We start from the raw sequence: 19,268 nt of genomic DNA, 5'->3' as shown, positions 1-19,268 counted from the left end.
CAGGACCGAAAGTCCAGGAAATGGGGGTCACTGATGGCCACGCCCCAGTCGTTGTTTTTGGGAACCCCCCAGTATTTACTGGGGTGTAAAGATCGCGGGGTTATTGTGGGGTCAGGGAGTGGGGTCAGAGCACAGCCCTATTCACAGGTCCCAGGGGTTGGAATCTGTTTTCCCACCAGATGGGAGAGTAGCAGCGATGTGCGATTGAACAGCGGTACCCACCCCACCCTGCCGGGAGACCACTGCGTCGCTCTCTGGCCCGCGCCGTGACGTAATTTTTCTGCGCCGGGGGCGGGACGCGCTGACGCCATCTCCGGGCGCCCGGCTGGGGGGGGCGCTGGGTGTGGGGCGGCTCCGGGGCCGGGGATGGCGGCGGCCGCGGGTGCGGCGGCTCCGGGACGAGCGGGAGGAGCCCTGGGAGCGCTGTGAGATGGGCCGGTGAGTGTCGCCAGGAGTGGTGGCCGCCAGGCTGGCCTCCCTGAGGTCAGGCAGGCCTAGGTTCGGAGCTCCAGAGGAAGTGGCCCCTAGCAGCCCGTTGCCTCACCGGGCCGGGGCCGAGCACAGCGGACAGAGTTAGCGAAGAGGCCGCGCCTAGACCCCCGCCCGCTTCTCTACGGCACAGCCTGGAAGGCGGAGCCCCCCCGGCTGTACCTCCGCGGGCCAGAGTTGTCCGAGTCTGCGGGGCGGGAAGGGGGCCGCCAAACAAGGAAGCGTCGCCTGCGTGGCCTCGCCCCTGCAACCTTGCTTGAAGGGTCGACCTCCACTCTGTAAACGCAGAATTCCCGATCTGGTGCCCTACTCGTGTTGGAGCATGGATTGCGGGATCGCGGGAAGACATATCCCCTCGTTTCTTCCAAGCTTCTCCCATTCTGTCGGGCTCACCTCTTGCCCTCTGCGAATTCGGGACTCTGGCTGGGTTCAGCCTCTGGATTTCCAAAAAGCGTGATGAGGGGCTTCGTTCCCAGCTCTCCTAACTGCTTTGGCAGCCCTGCGGAACGGTCCTCCTTGCCCGGTAGCTCAGTCGGGGTGACAAGCTTGTCTTCCCCTTGAGAAATCCTTTGAGCCATCAGAGGCCAAGGTTTCAGATTCTGAAATGTGTCCTGCGTCGTGCAGCCCCGGCGCACAGACTTTTTATTTATCCTTCCCGCAAACCTTTTGCCTCTCATTTTTTAAAATTTGTGCTTGCTAACCCCTCGTGACCTAAAAGCAGGTTTTCTTGAACGTTTTAGTTGGAGAGAGCAAGGGTCATTCTGAGATTTAAAGATGTGACCCCAGTTTGTATGGGGAAAAGATGGGAAAAAGCGAAGTGCTCTTCAGTTACTGAAGCTGCCGGCAGAGAAGGGTGCATGACTTGTGCCCACGGTGTATTGTGGGATTGGGGATTTGGTTCTCTCCCATGGTTCCCCATCTTGCCACTCTTTTGTATGCCAGCGCCGTGCCAGTCTTTAGACAGAAATGTTGCCTTCCGTTTGGGTCGAGGCTTGCAGGGTTCTGTAGCAGCTGGACAGGACAGTGGGTAGTTTCTGAGAATTCATCTGTACTGCTTTCTCTGTTCCGCGGGCTTCAGTGCTGTACCTTTTCTGGCGAGTGTGCATTCACAGATGGGTAGCTCAGTGGTAGTTTTGTTTCCCCCTTGTTAGCTGCATGAGGATCAAGGTGATGTTTTCAGTTTCCATCACACCTGATTCATCACTTGGTGTAACGTTGTCACACAGAAAATTTACACACACACACACACGAGCCCATTTTTTAAAAATCTGAAAATTTGTTAATAAGGCTTTCCCCTTGAGTGACTCCCCCTTGACCTCTTTTTCTGCCCCAGAAACAAAATTCTTTTTCTACTGGTGCATCTTTTCTCAGTTAAATAACCATCAAATCTGTTTTTATAGATCCCGAGTAAAGGTAAAGTCCGTGGAATTGGTTTTCCTTGCTGCCCATTGTTAACATTGGAACAATGTTAAGTCTCCTGCGTTTAACTGAACTTTGGATTGGAAGTAAATTTAACCTTCGGATAGTAGGCACAAGCAGGGAATAAAGAATATAATGTTAAGGGAAAACAGTGAGGTTTGACAGATGGGCATTTTTTTCCCAGAGACGTCATTAGAGTTTATGAGATGGCCTTTTTTCTATTCAGCTGCCCTGGCTCTCTGGATAAATTGTTGCTACCTCTGGAGAAGAGGATGAGAGGAGAGCTCATTGTGACTTTCATGTCTTTGTGGCATTGGAATGACCTTTCAGTGATGACGCTGGAGAGGCTCAGAGGTCAGGCTTCTGCTTATTCCATCTCTCTTTCGTCTTCTAGGCTCCCAAGCCACCCGGGAGGACACTCATTACAGCTGCTCAGAAGCACCAGGGGGAGCTCAGGTAATCCAGGCACTTTGGATTCCTTGTTGCAGAAAAACATCTGGGATGCCACAATGGAAAAACAACAGAATGTAGTATCACAGAAAGCTCTTTTCAAAGCCAAAGAATGGGAGCCTGATTGGAATAATTAGGTGACAAAGTTCATGTGCATTGAAGTGTTCAGACCAAAAAGATGCTTTTGGATAGTGGATAGAAGCGTTTGTGAAAGGTGACAGTAAGAGGAAGGCAAGAGAACTTTGTTATGAAACCTATAGACCTAGGATAGAAAGAAACAGGCATATTTGGAGGAGTGGAACCAGAATTTTATGAAGTGGGCCCTAGAGCAGGTCTGCAATGGAAAAGGAGCCATTGGCAAAAGAGAACACAGAGGAACAAAGGGAGTGAATAAAGAAGGCAGATTGAAGGTGTTCAGTGAGAAGAAAATAATTTTTGTTAGACCAGGGGAAGGGAAGTCTATGTGAAGTCATAACAGTTTTGTTGCTACTTGGGGAGGAGGAGAAACAAGTTGTAGACTAAACTAGTATAATCACTCTTCCCATTTTGCCCAAGTTAGAATGCAGTATTTCATGGGGCAAAGAAGATACTATGTTTCATAGCATGTTTAGGGAGCAAGGCTTTGGAAAAAAAAAAAAAAAAGACAAGAAAACCTCAGGCCTTACTGACACCCAGGTCCTTGAGGACCTGGAGATATCAGGCAAAGGAGGACAAGAGGTGAGCCAGGCTTGGGTGGAAGAGATGGGAGTAGGTGAGGTCATCACCCAATTTAGACTGAGGAAAGGAAACAAGGATGAGGTCATATGTTCAGGGAAGGGAGATGGTATATTAGTCTTTAGTGAAAAAGGAGAAACTTAGGAGAAAGAGCCAGCAGCAAAGATGGTGTTCAAAACCCCCTTAAGAGACAAGACTGAAAAGAGGGTCCTGAGGAGAGGCATGACTGATCCTGAAGATGTTCATTTCTGGGGGTTGTGGAGCCACTGGGTTGTTTCTGCATTGTTCAGTGCTCGTCCTTGTGGCTCTGTGCTTTGTGATTTCCCTGTTTCTGTCATGTCCTAAGCTGGATAAGTGGGTGACAGTCTCTTTGTTTACCCCTTTTCTTATACTTCTTTTTCCAGCAGTACCTTTTATTACAGCTTCTTCCATGGGTGCAATTCTTTCTGTTTCTTTTAACTTGGTTCATCCCTAGGTTACTTTTCTTTGCTTCTGATTTATTCCCTAGCAGATGTGGGCGCCCCAGCCAGCAGCAGAGAGGGGTGCAGGGAAGCCACAGAGAAGCCCCTTCTGATGCCCCAAGGAGCAAGCCGACCCCTTCCAAGCTCCAGGAACACCACAAAGCAATATGAAACCTGTTCATGAGAGGAGTCAGGAATGCCTTCCACCAAAGAAACGAGACCTCCCCGTGACCACCGAGGATATGGGGAGAACTACCAGCTGCTCCACTAACCACACACCCTCCAGCGATGCCTCTGAATGGTCCCGAGGGGTTGTGGTGGCCGGGCAGAGCCAGGCAGGAACCAGAGTCAGCCTGGGGAATGATGGAGCTGAGGCCATTACTGGTCTGACAGTGGACCAGTATGGCATGCTGTACAAGGTGGCTGTGCCACCTGCCACATTCTCACCAACTGGCCTCCCATCCGTGGTAAACATGAGCCCTTTGCCCCCCACGTTTAATGTAGCGTCTTCACTGATTCAACATCCAGGAATCCACTATCCCCCAATTCACTATGCTCAGCTGCCGTCCACCTCACTGCAGTTTATCGGGTCTCCTTACAGCCTTCCCTACGCTGTGCCACCTAATTTCCTACCAAGTCCCCTCCTTTCTCCTTCGGCCAACCTCGCCACCTCTCATCTCCCACACTTTGTGCCATATGCCTCACTCCTGGCAGAAGAAGCTACTCCTTCGCCCCAGGCTTCATCTCCAGCCCATTCATTTAACAAAACCCCTTCTGCCACCTCCCCATCTGGGCAGTTGCCACATCATTCGAGTACTCAGCCACTGGACCTCGCTCCGGGCCGGATGCCCATTTATTATCAGATGTCCAGGTTACCTGCTGGGTATACCTTGCATGAAACCCCTCCAGCAGGTGCCAGCCCAGTTCTTACCCCTCAGGAGGGCCAGTCTGCTCTGGAAGCAGCTTCTGCCAATGGAGGTCAGAGACGAGAGCGACATTTAGTAAGACGGGAAAGTGAAGCCCTTGAGTCCCCCAACAGTAAGGGTGAAGGCCAAGGACTGGTGCCAGTGGTGGAATGTGTGGTGGATGGACAGTTGTTTTCAGGTTCTCAGACTCCACGGGTGGAGGTGGTGGCGCCGGCACATCGAGGAACCCCAGACACCGATCTTGAGGTCCAGCGGGTAGTTGGCGCTTTAGCTTCTCAGGACTATCGCGTGGTGGCAGCTCAGAGGAAGGATGAATCTAGCCCCCTTAACCTGTCCCATCATGCCCCTGACCATCAGGGTGAGGGGCGAGGGTTAGCCAAGAACCCTGCAGAACTGGCAGAGAAAAATCAGGCCCGTGGGTTCTACCCTCAATCCCAGCAGGAACCGCTGAAACACAGACCTTTACCCAAAGCAATGGTTGTAGCCAATGGCAACCTGGTGCCCACTGGAACTGACCCAGGCCTGCTGCCTGTGGGCTCGGAGATCCTGGTGGCATCAAGTCTGGACGTGCAGGGCAGAGCCACCTTCCCAGACAAGGAGCCAACACCACCCCCCATTACCTCTTCTCACTTGCCCTCCCATTTCATGAAAGGCGCCATCATCCAGCTGGCTACAGGGGAGCTGAAGCGGGTGGAGGACCTCCAGACCCAGGATTTTGTGCGCAGTGCCGAAGTGAGCGGGGGTTTGAAGATTGACTCCAGCACGGTTGTGGACATTCAGGAGAGCCAGTGGCCTGGATTTGTGCTGCTGCATTTCGTGGTTGGTGAGCAGCAGAGCAAAGTGAGCATCGAGGTGCCCCCCGAGCACCCCTTCTTCGTATATGGCCAGGGTTGGTCCTCCTGCAGCCCTGGGCGGACTGCACAGCTCTTCTCTCTGCCCTGTCATCGGCTACAGGTGGGAGATGTCTGCATCTCTATCAGTTTACAGAGCTTGAACAGTAACTCAGTTTCTCAGGCCGGCTGCGCTCCTCCAGGCCAGCTGGGGCCCCGCGAAAGGCCTGAGAGGACGGTCTTGGGACCCAGAGAGCTATGTGACAGTGAGGGGAAGAGCCAGCCGGCGGGAGAGGGCTCTCGGGTGGTAGAGTCCTCCCAGCCTGAGCCTGGAGCTCAGGCCTGCTGGCCAGCCCCGAACTTCCAAAGATACAGCATGCAAGGGGAGGAGGCACGGGCTACAATGCTCCGTCCCTCTTTCATTCCGCAGGAGGTAAAGCTGTCCATCGAAGGGCGTTCCAATGCGGGAAAATGAACATCTTTTCCAGACCAGGCCTGGGGCGTTAACCCCAGAGCTGAGCCTCACGGTGAGCGGGCAGAGGATTTGCACACGCTGAGCAGGGAAAGGCTCTCTTGGCAGTGAGATCTGGGGGGGAAGAGGTGTGAAAGTGGCCTCCCAAGGCAGGGTCTGTTGCTCATTGCCCCCATGGCATCCTTTCAGAACAGCCCCAGAGGGTGCTGTGACAGAGCACAGCAGGCCTGGGCTGAGAAAGGAAGGGGGTGCACACAGAGTAAGAAACATTCCAAAATCAGGGCCTCCCTGTTCTTTCCTCCCCGTCCCTAGCTCTTGCGAGGGGAAGTCCAGGCTTTGGGAGCTGGTGGCAGAGGGTGGGAGCAATGAAAGAGCCAAAAATGATGATCCACAGCTTATAGTAGCAGTTAAACTGTCTGAAGATTTTTTTTCTTTATTTCATTTTTTGGTGGGAGGGCAGGAGGCCCCAAGATTGGAAATAAGAGGGTTCCCACCCAGAACCCGTCTTGTGAGAGATGTGCACTTTAAAGGGTGATTTTGTTACAGATGTCTATGGCTGGGTTTGTGGGGGAGGAGCACCGTCATCTACAGGACTCTGCTTGATCCTCTGCTTCAGCCCTTTCCTGTCTCTCCTCACCATTCCTCCTACAAGGCTTCTAGGGGGCCAGAAGAGAAAGAAGCCCCTCCAGGGTTCGACGTGAAGTATTGCCTTGCTGGGGGCCCATTTAGAGGACTTTGAGAGAAAGACTTGGTAGCCAGGCAACGATGGGGCTCCAGGCAAGGCTTCTGGAAAGGTGGCTGGCCTAGCAAAGCTCCTCCCACTCAGCATGCCAAGCAGACTGAAATGTCACTGAGTCTCTAGTTGGAAAGGGTGACTTTGGAAGGAACCAGTGGACCCTCTCCCCCAGGCAGCCGTGCCCCTCCGTCCTCTGTCTATGTCGTGCCTAAGTGCCTGCGCTGCCCCACCCTTCTGCTGCCCTAACCTCTGCATGGTGTCGTGGCCTGGGCGTCGTTTGTGGCTGCTCTGCCTTTCCTCTTCTGCACAGTTGGCTGTCCACTCTGACCAAGACCTCTGATTTCCCTGTAGCTATAATCTCTGGTTTTAAAAACTCAGAATCATGTCCCCTCCTCTTCTGTCAAACAGCTTGGTAAAGAAACAAGAAGGGAACCGTGCCCTGAGCCAGGGTGCATGCCCTTGGCTGGGCAGTGGCCATCTGGCATTTTCACACAGCCGTTCCCATCTTAATCCACTGCCTCTCCTAACATTCAGGCGTCTGCAAGCCGTCCCCTCCCACCGCCAGCTCCAAGGTTCTAGAATGACCCTGATAATGTTTCATGGCCCGAAGTAGGTTTCATCTTGTGGTATATTCCTCTGCAGTGAGTGTTTTATGTCTTACTCGCATTTGCCCCTGTATGTCTTTTAGCATTGGCTTGGACTGCGAGATTCCACTGGGTATTGGGAGTTAAGCTCTTCCACCGACTTTTAGGTGGATGAGCATTTTTTTGTGTTTTGGTTTGTTTTGGGGGGTTGGGTCTTTAGACTCTTGAAGGCAACTCAGGGTATTGTCTTACACCCAGCTCTCTGGTTAGGCTTCTCCTAGGTTCTTGGCGTTTCCTTTATAGATGTGCTTGGACTGGCTGAGATCTGATGTCTGCTCTGTCAAAAAGACTTTAGGCAAGTCTTATGACCTTGCTCTTTCACTTCCTCCCCAGCTGCCAAATGGGGATAAATAATTTTACCTACCTCCTGGGAGGAGGGGAAGTTCTGAGAATGGAGTCATTCTTAGTGTTCAGGTGCTAAAGGTTGTTCTCCTGGGGGAACAGAGCGACTGAAGCTGCTTGTTTGCTACAAGCCCTACACTCCACTCTTTGAGAACAGTTACCTGGTCAGTCAGCTTTTGGGGGTTCATCCAAGGAAGCTGTGGGCCTGACCACGACTGCTCACCCTGTGGTTCCTGCCAGAACCAACACCAACCTTGTGCTGCGTTGGGATCATGTCCTTTTCTCTCTGTGCCCCCCATTCTCTCTGAATGCTGCTTACTTGGGCTTGTTACCTACAGTGGGGGCCTGTGGGGTTGAGTCTTGAGGAAATCCCCTCAGACGAGAGCCTTGGGAGGAGGCCTCATCCCTGGCTGTTTCATGAGCTTCTCCTTCCCTAGGGATTATTGTTTGTACGGGTTTCTCACAAGCGTCTTTCCTCATAGGAAGGCTCATCAATTGAATCCAGTGACGTGCACACAGTAGATGATCAAGAAATGTCCTCCAAGGACAAGCAACAGCTTCTTCATTATAGGAGCCAGCCTATCTCTAACCAGATTCAGGCCAAGAGTTTAGATCAGATCATCTCCCCTTGGGCCAGTTGCGACTTCCCAGCCTGGTAACTTCTGCTGAACCCTGGACAGAGAAATTCTTGGGAGCCTTGGGAAGTTGGTCCCCAACCTTTTGCTGCTGTTCCTCTGCTGTCCCTTGCTGGAGAAGCAATACCAGCAGCTCCCCGATACCATGCCACGCACACATAGCATAAGACTTGATTTTGTCGAGTTGCAAAGGTGTCTTTGATGAAGTATAATTCCCCCAGGCAAAGGAGCTTTGTGCTGTAAACCCCGGTCAGAGCTGATACCATCCTTGCCTTTTCCCTCTGTTCAGTCTTTTCTTCCAGGCATGAGAATTAAGAATCACCTGTGGTGTGTCCATTCGTCCTTACAGTAATTTCCTAAGTTTGCAAGAGACATGGAGTGGTTTTTAGAGAATTTTTTAGCAGGAAGAAAGTTGTGAGGTTTTGGGGGATGGGCAGTTGACAGACTAGAGCCAGACCCTTGTCAGTGATAGGACATTCCCAGTGCTTAGGTGTGGAAAGGGGGACTGCTAATGCTGGCACAGCACTGAAATGCTGATACTGATGTGGGAGAAGGGGAGCCTGGTATATGACTGGCAGTAACCCAAGTCTTGGATCATCATTCCTGAAGATTAGTGTCCATGGGGGAGGGGATGGCAGGGAAGAAGGGGTTCTGGGAATAAAGAGCCAAGCATGTGAGTCCAGGGGAGGGGGCCCCACAGAGCTGGCCTGACCCTTCTCTCTTGGTCCCAGTTGGTTGCAACACCAAGAGCTTTGCTCTGTGCTGCTTTGCTACTACTGCTTGCTGTCTTGCCTGCTGCCCTCTATAATTCCCGGTCCCTCCATGTCTTTTTTGGTAATGTAGATTAAATCCAGGCCTCATGCCCATTCTTACCTGTGTTCTGCCAGTGTTATTTTATGGCACAGTCATGTCAAATAGGGATGGTAGGAAATGCTGCTGGTGGACTGGTGAATCCAAAGGGATATGGCTTCAGTGCTGTCAGGAGTCCTGTGGCTCCAAAGATTTCACTGTCTTGAAGGATCAAGTAGGTCTTAATGAGTGGGTGTTTTCTGTTATATTTACTTCTTTCCTTTGTGGTATCTTGTGTGCTGTTTTAATAACTGAATGAGGGGGCATCACAGCGCCTGTGCCAGTCTTCTAGTGAGGTTCATCTAGCTCTAGTTGTGGATTTTTGGGGTAGGAGAGGGTTTGAAGTTTGACTGAATAGCCCCTTTGGTGGGGTTTAGTTCTGTTGTTACCAGAGGGCATCATAGGTGATTGTAGTGGGGTGCGCAGGATGTTGGTGGTGTGCTTGAAACTTGCCACAAGCAGGCATCCAGAAGAGTTGAATGATCACACTGGAGCTGAAGGCTGGACATGGAGTGACTGGGAAAGGACCTGGGTCCGTTGGAATAAAGATAACCTGACTAACTGAATTGGCCATGGGAGATTAGGTCAGCAAATAGGACAGAGGCTAAGTTCCAGGGAGATAGCTTAGCCTTCTAGGGCTAAGTTTATTAAACCACACTGAAGCTACAATACCTTCCAGATGGGGAAAAATATACACTACAGTTGGAGACCTGAACCGTACTAGGTTGGATGTCAATCAGGAATCTATTAAATAGCTCTTTGCTGGGAAGACTTCACCTTCCAGCTTCCCCGGGGTAGGGAAGGTCTCCCACATTATGCAATAATAAAATAAGCATCTGGGTCTCTGCAGCTGTCAGTTGCTCTTTCAACTCTGATCCATCTTTGGGCCAGAAGCCTGGTCTGGGCTAAGAGGACACTGGCCTCGGGATGCTCAAGTTGGCTGCACTCTCCTTTCCTGCAGACTATGCACAGTGCCTGGGGCGGAAGGAGGAGAAGTGGTGCAGTTTGCTCTGCTGAGCCTCCCCAGCAGGAACAGTAGTAATAAATGCACTTTTCACACTAAGGTTTCTCTATTAGTTCTCCTGTTAAGCCTAGATCCTCCCCTGGTAGATTGCAAACTCAAAGTCTGTGTGATCCCATAGCCATTGTACTGCAGGTGCCCAGCAGTGACAGTGGCCTCAGACTGGGCTCCTGTCTGCAGTGTATGTGGCAGCAGCCCATGTGCCTTTACCTGTTGTCAAACTTGCAAGCATTTATCTGTCTTTATGACTGTCATGGGGACTGAGGTTCTTCAGAGAGAAAGAGCGCACTGATGACACGGTGGTTTTACACCTACCCCCTGGACAGGGAGTTTGCACGTAGTTGTGAGCTGTGAGTGGTTAGTGCACTGCTGGTGTCGCTGAAGGCAGGGTTGATCTCTCACTTGCTTGATAGTCACAGTCAAGAGAATCTAGATTGTATTGGGGAAGAGACCGGCTGTACTCATGGCTAACTTGAAGTATTAAAATAAGGCTGTCCCTACAACCTTCCTAGTCATACAGGATCCCTGTAGCCAAAACAGTATATGTTCCAGCTGCAGAGAGTTGACTGCTCTCAGCTTGCACAGCACCTTAGGGGAGGGAAGACTATATGGATAGGGAATGGGGTGGAGAAAGAAGGATGCGAATGTTGTCATCTAGGTGGCTTTAGGGTCCTAAGGAGTTGAGAAGGACGGCACTGGGGAGGTCTGGATGGATCTGTGTAGGAGTTTCCTGTAGATAAATTTCTGATCCCCCAACTACTATCCCCAGTATGTAATGGCTGAATTAATATGTAATCAACTGCATTGTATCTAAAGCCTTAGAACTAGTCAGGTGCTCCCCCCACCCAATACCATTTCTTACCCTCTAATCCTACCTGATCTTTAACAAAGCATTAATAATTCTAAGGATAATCTCTATTTTGTTGTGCTTTTTTGTAACTGTTTTAAATAAATCAATTTGTACTGTATATTTGTACTTTTGTGAGATCCTTTTTGCTGTTTTACCATTTTAAGTCTCTGTACTTGGCTACACACAGATTGTATTTTTATTGTTAATGCTCTTCTTATGGATACCTGCATTTAACTTGTGGACTATGTAAACACAATATATATCAATATCTATATATCTATATATCTATCTATATAAACTACTAGCTTTTCCTTTTGGTGTTTGCGCCTTCTTCCTATCCCAGCCTTAGACGGTGGTCACTGGGTGGGGATTAGAAATGCTTTGAGGGCATGCTGGTAAAGGAACGCAGATGGTGTCCTGTGTGTGGTTGAGCTTGGGGCAGATGGCCTGAGCTGGCCTGAAGCATGGACAGCACGGTCATTGGTGTGTGTTTCAGAAATTGGAAGTCTACCTGTTGATTTGGTGAAGTTAGTCCCAAGAACCTGTGGTTGTCATCACTGCTGTTTCCATAATTCTTCACTCAGGAACACTGCCAGAAATTGCTGGAAAAAGTCAGCCCCAGTCATAGCTACTGCTTCTTAGAAAGCAATGTAATCGGTAAGTGGCTATTATGTAGCCACTCAGCTATATGATAGTGACTCAGACACATTTACTGAACACTCACTGCATGCCAGACTATCTGAAGTGCTTTATGTGTATTAACATATCATTTGTTGCTAGTAGTTACTTGCATTTCATGGATGGGGGAAAGCAAGACAGAGGTTAAATCACTTGTCCCTAAGTCACAGGCTAGTAAATGGCAGGGGAGTTTAAGTCCAACCATCTGACTTCTGAGTTTTATTTACTGAGAGGTGGTTGAGAAAATTCAATGAGAAAATCCATGTCAAGTGTTCAGAATAATCTTTGGCATAGAGTGAGCACACAACCATTTTGAAGCATCCCAAGAGATGGGTTTTAGAATGGTGCTCTGTGGGAGGCATTTGGATTCATTAAGTAATCTTTTTTTTTTTTTTTTTTTTTTTGACAGGCAGAGTTAGAGAGAGACAGAGAGAAAGGTCTTCCTTTTTCTGTTGGTTCGCCCCCCAAGTGGCCACTACGGCTGGCACGTTGCAGCCGGTGTGCTGTGCCGATCTGAACCCAGGAGCCAGGTGCGTCCTCCTGGTCTCCCATGTGGGTGCAGGGCCCAAGCACCTGGGCCATCCTCCACTGCACTCCTGCAGAGAGCTGGACTGGAAGAGGAACAACCGGGACAGAATCCGGCGCCCCGACTGGGACTAGAACCCGGTGTGCCGGTGCCGCAGGCGGAGGATTAGCCTGGTGAGCCGTGGCACCAGCCAATCATTTTCTTTTAAATGTGTTTTCCAGAACAAATATTTCAGCTTGTTTGGTAGGAGTTAGCCCTGATTTAGGGAGGGTCAGGTGAAATTATTATGAACAGCTTTGGATCTGCAGAGGTCAGAGAGGTGTCCACATTTCCCTGTTATGATATTGGAAGAGGTCCACATTCCTGGCATAGTTATTTTTCTGGCTACAGTTTAACTAGGGCACTTCCTCTGGACCTTAAGATCTATAATTATCTAAACTGTACACAGGCTTTGGTGCAGGCAAAGCAAAGCTCTGTGTTCATTCTGCACCATCACATAAGCTTTTTAGAAATGACCTCAGCTCTTGACTCATGCGTGATTTGGTAGCCATAGGAACTGCCAGAGTAGTCATTTTGCTGTAGCCTTCTGCTGCTATTGACTTGAGTTTTCCTATCTCTCTAGTTCTGCATTTTCCTCAGTGGTTGTTATTATCCTGTGTTAGCTCTGGGGAATAAATAAAAAAGATGAATTAACCCTCTTCTCTCAAACATGCTCTCGTTGGTGCTGTAGATCTTAATATTTCAGCCATATCTATGAACATATCCCCCTGATGTAGCTGGCTGCTATCTGTAATAGATTTTAAATGTCTGACAGTTTTGCTGGGGAACCTAGTTTAAGGGACTTGCATAGTCCTTAGAAAATGCCAGTGATGAGGAAAGGCTTCTACTGCTTGTGCGTCTGCAAAAGGTAAGCTAGGTTTTAGTAATCCTTAGGATAGCAGATATCTTCATTTTGGTTGTGGGAATAGATTCTCACAAAGTCAGCATTGCTGCTTCAGCGTCATAGTTATTCCTTGTTAGCTTGTAAGGGTCCTCTGCTTGGACAGCCGGAACTGACCTGAGCAGCCTCCCTCAGGAAAGGGGAGGCCATCAGAAGTCAGAGCCTGAGAACTTCACTCAGGTCTCTCTCTTAGATCACTGCATTCGCTAGAATGAAATGGAAAAAAAAAGCAGGAAAAGCCCAGTAAAGATAAAATTAATTTATTTGTCCTCACAACTTCCTGGGCCACACTTGGGGCCCCACAGTCCCAAACGTCCATCCTGCAGCAGTGGGCTATGGAGTCCAGTTCTCTGGAGTGCCTGCTCCCTTGTCCAGAGCTGCCTTGGGCTGGGCTGGGTCCCTCCTGACCCCATCATCCTGTTCCCACATGCAAGGGGTGCACAGGTCCACCTGCAGCCAGCTCGGGCCTGCAGCTGGCAGCAAGGATGACCTTGTGAATGGCTGCAGCACTAACACCTGCGGGCTGGAATGGGTGGGGGCTGGGAGAGGGAGAGCACACTGGAGGGTGTGGTTCAGTGCAGAGAGCTGCTGTTCTGCTCTTCAAAGGCCATCTTGCCCAGCAGCTGGCTGTCCAACTCCACCCCACTCACGGGTAGTTGGAAGAAGTTCATCTCAGCTGCTAAGGCTGCCATGGCCGAAGGATCTTGGCCAAACTGAGCTCGCAACATCATGTCCATTTTCTCCAGCCTCCTCTTGAGCCGCTTGGCCTCTCGCTCTCGGATGAGCCGGGCCTGCCGCTTCTCTGGGGTTTCATTAGCCCTCTTCAGCCTCATGGCCTCCCGATCCCGCTGCAGCCGGCGTGCCCGCTGCTCATCTGTCTCCTGCATGCGCTGCAGGCGCTTGGCCTCCCGGTCCCTCATGCGCCTCACCTCCCGCTCCTCAGGGGTCTCATTGTCCCGCCGGCTCTTCTTGGCCGTGCGCTCTCGTTCTAACCGCTGTAGCCGCACTTCCAAAGGCTCATTCTGTCGACGTAAGGCCCACTTGCGTACACTGGGGGTCTGAGCTTCCAGTAGCTTACGGTAGGCAGCACAGTTGTTGCACACAAGCAGAATTCCAGCAGGGTACACTGCAGGACTAAAGGCAATGTCTTTTCCCTCAGCACTGGAGGGACCCTCATTATGGGCTGGGGGTAGGGATTCCATATTAAGTACTTCAGGAAGCTTCTCACTGGAAAGCAAACATTATGGATGCTTAGTGTTTCCTTTTAGCAAGGTTCAGGTGTATCCAACCCTGATCTATTCTGTTTCTACTAGATCAGTTGCTCCGAGTTCACCACTAGGAGTCAGTGTGAATGCTTGGGAGGCCTCTCAGGGCTAGGGTGTCTACCAACTCTTAAAGCCCACCTAGAGTTACTGACTCAGCAAATTGCCACAGCAGCCCATCAGAAATCAGTGTGAAGTTTTCATTCCACACGAAATGAGGGTGTTTGTTACAGCTGTGCAGGGCAGCCCTGCTGTTGGAACGAAGGCTCCTGGAGGTGTGGGCTTCCTTCATGTACGATACAGCCACACTTCCTCCTCCTGGTACTGCCTGCAATACAAGGAAAACCTCTGCACTGTATACCAGACAGATGGCAAGAGGACACAATATTCAGAGTTCCCATTCTTCCTAGGACACAGTGGAGACTTAACGTCCTCACGTCAGGGTCCTCTCAGCACTCTGTAACTTCTCTTCTACATGCTTTTTCATGAATGTTGTTGGATTTCCCTATATCTCTTTCTAGTTACAACTACTATTCTGAAGGGAGAAGAAATGGGAATTCATTGTCCTTTGAGGATATGGAACAGAACAGGCACACACATTTCCTAGCCTTAACTTGTGTGTCCAGATGATCATGACTCAGTTGCCTTGCATTATCTTATCTCTAGCCTTCCCCTTGACTTGGAAAAGAACGCACACCCTGTAATTTATTCCCAGCAAAACAGGCTTAGGTGCCCAGCTAACCTGTTAAAAGTGGCATGGCTGGTGAAACGGGCTCCACACACAGCACAGTTAGACCGCTGGTCCTCTGAGTGGATTAGTAGGTGGCGACCCAATGACCCTGGGGAGCTAAGGGCTCTGCCACAGACAGGACACATGTAGCTCTTGGCACTCACCACTGCCGCAGTATGCTGTAAAACAGAGCCTTCATCTGTCAGTCTTGCACTGCCTCCAGGACAATCTGTACCCAATTAGAAATGACTTGCTGGACTTAACAACTATTCTCTGTGGTTAGCCCTGGAAAAGTCAATCTCCTGTGTTAGTGGGCCTGGCCATTCAGACCATTGCTCAGATTTCCTTTGCTTGAGTTCTGACCACATTCTGGAACACATGGCTGGCTTGAGGCACGTGAGGGTCTAGAGGCAGAGCCCTTTCAGACCCTGAGAGGAATTCACGCTCAGGATAACTTCCGTGTCTCCTGGCTCACACTATGCACTCACAAGTATACGTTACAGGAGTGCTGAAGGTTGGGAATACTGGCATACGAGAGGTATTTATGTTCTGCCTTTCCTCAATCTTTTTGAGATAGTCTTTTGAAGAAATACTTATTCTCATGAACCAACTATCTTTTTGGTACAATCCAGGCTGCCGTGTGTGCTGATGCTTTGTCAGTATGGATCACATGGCACAGGTGCCCTAGGATTGGGTCATGGTTAAAAAGAACATAGAAGTCTGTTATTCTGATCCCCTGTATACACTGTCACCAGTATTTCAGAAACATTTCTGTTAAGTAGTTTTTTTTCTTTTTTTTTAAAAAAAGATTTTTATTTATTTATTTGATAAGTAGAGTTATAGACAGTGAGAGAGACAGACAGAAAGGTCTTCCTTCTGTTGGTTCACTTCCCAAATGGCCGCCATGGCTGGAGCTAGGAGCCAGGAGCCAGGTGCTTCTTCCTGGTCTCCCATGCGGGTGCAGGCGCCCAAGCATTTGGGCCATCCTCCACTGCACTCCTGGGCCACAGGACTGGAAGAGGAGCAACTGGGACTAGAACCCGGTGTCCATATGGGATGCCAGCACCGCAGGTGGAGGATTAACCTAGTGCGCCACTGCGCTGGCCCCAAGTAGTTTTTTCTTTAAGTGGCAAAGAGAGAGAGAGAGAGATCTTGCATGTGCTGATTCACTCTCCAAATGACTGCAACAAACAGGACTAGACCAGGGTGAATCCAGGGGCCTGGAACTGCATCCATGTCTCCCATGTAGGAGGCAGGGGCCCGAGGACGAGAGCCATCATCTTCTGTCTCCCAGGATGCATTAGCAGGAAACTAAATGGGAAGCAGAGAAGTCAGGACTCAAACCAGCACTCTGATATATGATATGGTTGTTTCAAGCAGCCGCTTAACCTTTATGCCACTATGCCATCTCCTGATTTTTTTTTTCTTTAAAACAAGTACCCTGGGCGAGCACTTGGATTAGTGATTAAGACGTCTGCATCCCACATGGGAGTTCCTATAGGTTCAAAACCTGGATCTGCTCCTGACTCCAACTTCTAATTCAGACCCTGAGAGGCAGCAGTGATGATTCAAATAATTGGGCTCCTGCCACCCATGTGGGAAACCTGGATTTAGTTCTTGGCTCCCAGCTTTGCCCCAGCCAGTGGCATCGTAGGCATTTGGGGAGTGAACCAGCAGATAGGAGCTCACTCTTTGTGTTTGTCTATCTTTCTACCTCTCAAATAAATAAAAACAAATGTTAAAAAGGAGGATGGAGGGGGCCAGTGCTGTGGTACAGTAGGTTAATCCTTTGCCTATGGTGCCAGCATTCCATGTGGGCACCAATTCTAGTCCCAGATGCTCCTCTTCTGATCCAGCTCTTTGCTATCGCCCGGGAAAGCAGTGGAAGTGGAAGATGGCCCAAGCACTTGGGCCCCTGCATCCTCTTGGGAGACTTAGAGGAGGCTCCTGGCTCCTGGCTTTGGATTGGCCCAGCTCTGGCCGTTGTGGCCATCTGGGGAGTGAACCAGAGGAAGGAAGACCTTTGTATCTTCCTCTCACTGTCTAACTCTACCTGTCAAATAAATACATAAAATCTTTAAAAAAAAGTAGAATGGAGGCCGGCGCCGTGGCTCAATAGGCTAATCCTCCACCTTGTGGCGCCGGCACACCGGGTTCTAGTCCCGGTTGGGGCGCCGGATTCTGTCCCGGTTGCCCCTCTTCCAGGCCAGCTCTCTGCTATGGCCAGGGAGTGCAGTGGAGGATGGCCCAGGTGCTTGGGCCCTGCACCCCATGGGAGACCAGGAAAAGCACCTGGCTCCTGGCTCCTGCCAGGATCAGCGCGGTACGCCGGCTGCAGCGGCGGCCATTGGAGGGTGAACCAGCGGCAAAGGAAGACCTTTCTCTCTCTGTCTCTCTCTCTCACTGTCCACTCTGCCTGTCAAAAAAAAAAAAAAAAAAAAAAAAAAAAAAAAAAAAAAAAAAACCTGGATCTGCTCCTGACTCCAACTTCTAATTCAGACCCTGAGAGGCAGCAGTGATGATTCAAATAATTGGGCTCCTGCCACCCATGTGGGAAACCTGGATTTAGTTCTTGGCTCCCAGCTTTGCCCCAGCCAGTGGCATCGTAGGCATTTGGGGAGTGAACCAGCAGATAGGAGCTCACTCTTTGTGTTTGTCTATCTTTCTACCTCTCAAATAAATAAAAACAAATGTTAAAAAGGAGGATGGAGGGGGCCAGTGCTGTGGTACAGTAGGTTAATCCTTTGCCTATGGTGCCAGCATTCCATGTGGGCACCAATTCTAGTCCCAGATGCTCCTCTTCTGATCCAGCTCTTTGCTATCGCCCGGGAAAGCAGTGGAAGTGGAAGATGGCCCAAGCACTTGGGCCCCTGCATCCTCTTGGGAGACTTAGAGGAGGCTCCTGGCTCCTGGCTTTGGATTGGCCCAGCTCTGGCCGTTGTGGCCATCTGGGGAGTGAACCAGAGGAAGGAAGACCTTTGTATCTTCCTCTCACTGTCTAACTCTACCTGTCAAATAAATACATAAAATCTTTAAAAAAAAGTAGAATGGAGGCCGGCGCCGTGGCTCAATAGGCTAATCCTCCACCTTGTGGCGCCGGCACACCGGGTTCTAGTCCCGGTTGGGGCGCCGGATTCTGTCCCGGTTGCCCCTCTTCCAGGCCAGCTCTCTGCTATGGCCAGGGAGTGCAGTGGAGGATGGCCCAGGTGCTTGGGCCCTGCACCCCATGGGAGACCAGGAAAAGCACCTGGATCCTGGCTTCTGCCATCGGATCAGCGCGGTGCGCCGGCTGCAGCGGCGGCCATTGGAGGGTGAACCAACGGCAAAAGGAAGACCTTTCTCTCTCTGTCTCTCTCTCTCTCACTGTCCACTCTGCCTGTCAAAAAAAAAAAAAAAAAAAAAAAAGTAGAATGGAAATGCAGTTTCTATTTCACAATTTAAAATATGCATTAATGCCTGGGAAGGCAGAAGATGATGGCTCAAGTAGTTAGGTCACTGCCACCCCTGTGGGAGAACTGGATGGAGTTCCTGACTCTTGGCTTTGGCCTGGTCCAGACCTGGCTTTTGCAGCAGTATGGGGAGTGAACCACTGGATGGGAAGTCTCTTTCTTTTTTTCTGTCTCTTCCTCTCTGTCATTCTGCGTTTCAGATATATAAAAGAAATCTTTAAAAATAATAAATATTCATTAAATAATTTAGAAAAAAAAAACCACAATAAAAATTTTTAGTTTTTCTTCCTGGGACCACAGAACAAATTTACCCAATATATCCTACTTATTCTCTAAAATGTTTTGAGGTTTGGAGTGGACTCTTAATGTAAGCAACAATCCATGATTCCTCTAGGAGCCAGAGGCCAAAGCAACGTCTGGGGATCTGGGCTACACACAGGCCACCGGGCTCACATTCCAGAGCATGCAGGTCCCCACGCCATACCTGGTACACGTGAGCGATCAGCTGCTCCCGACTCCCACAGTCCAGCTGGCAGAGGGGACACTGGCAGAGTTCAAGCAAGGGGTCAGAACTCAAATTTTCTGTGACCTGCAATTCAACAAATTGTCAACTCATTAGGATTCTTGACTGGTCTCTTCTCTGTTCCTGTCTCTTAACAGGGAATCCTGTTACCAGGAGCACAACCTGATATCACATTATTATTAGGTTTCCCACTGTGGGCCCAAGGAAAAAGTAATAGTTAAAAGGGAATTAAATTTGCTCCTGTGTTCATTTTTTTTTTTAATTTTTATTTATTTGAAAGATTTCCCATCCACTGGTTCACTCCCCAAATGCCCTCAATAGC

General features: G+C 49.9%; 2 protein-coding genes across 15 annotated transcripts in view; one reads left to right on the top strand and one right to left on the bottom strand.

Moving 5' to 3' along the window:
• Positions 1-296: 296 nt before the first annotated feature.
• ATXN1L (ataxin 1 like) lies at positions 297-11,149 on the top strand. Of its 2 annotated transcripts, none has more exons than XM_051846980.2 (3): positions 297-438; positions 2,303-2,364; positions 3,584-11,149. In XM_051846980.2, exon 3 carries the CDS (start codon positions 3,701-3,703, stop codon positions 5,762-5,764), a length of 2,064 nt encoding a protein of 687 aa, XP_051702940.1. In that variant the 5' UTR covers positions 297-438; positions 2,303-2,364; positions 3,584-3,700; the 3' UTR covers positions 5,765-11,149. The 2 variants fall into 2 exon arrangements, with proteins under 2 accessions (XP_051702940.1, XP_051702939.1); XM_051846979.2 differs by having other exon boundaries at positions 3,581-11,149.
• Positions 11,150-13,226: 2,077 nt separating this feature from the next.
• The window catches only part of ZNF821 (zinc finger protein 821), a 21,223-nt gene continuing 15,181 nt past the window's right edge, over positions 13,227-19,268 (bottom strand). For 7 of the 13 annotated variants that reach the window (XM_070062692.1, XM_017342334.3, XM_070062690.1 and 4 more), the window contains 3 exons: positions 18,908-19,012; positions 14,987-15,153; positions 13,227-14,209 (listed from right to left, as the gene is read on the bottom strand). In XM_070062692.1, coding sequence (XP_069918793.1) covers positions 13,555-14,209; positions 14,987-15,120 — 789 coding nt within the window. In that variant the 5' untranslated portion in view covers positions 15,121-15,153; positions 18,908-19,012 and the 3' untranslated portion in view covers positions 13,227-13,554. The other 6 variants (XM_070062695.1, XM_017342342.3, XM_017342340.3 and 3 more) reach the window with 5 other exon arrangements.

This window comes from Oryctolagus cuniculus, chromosome 18, assembly GCF_964237555.1.
Source record: "Oryctolagus cuniculus chromosome 18, mOryCun1.1, whole genome shotgun sequence".
Lineage (NCBI taxonomy): Eukaryota > Metazoa > Chordata > Mammalia > Lagomorpha > Leporidae > Oryctolagus > Oryctolagus cuniculus.
The sequence above is the reverse complement of the archived record's forward strand: the minus strand, read 5'-3'. Positions and strand labels throughout refer to the sequence as shown.

Bases quoted from the DNA above. Each gene is read 5' to 3' on its own strand.
- ATXN1L (XM_051846980.2), top strand. From the start codon at position 3,701: ATGAAACCTGTTCATGAGAGGAGTCAGGAATGCCTTCCACCAAAGAAA.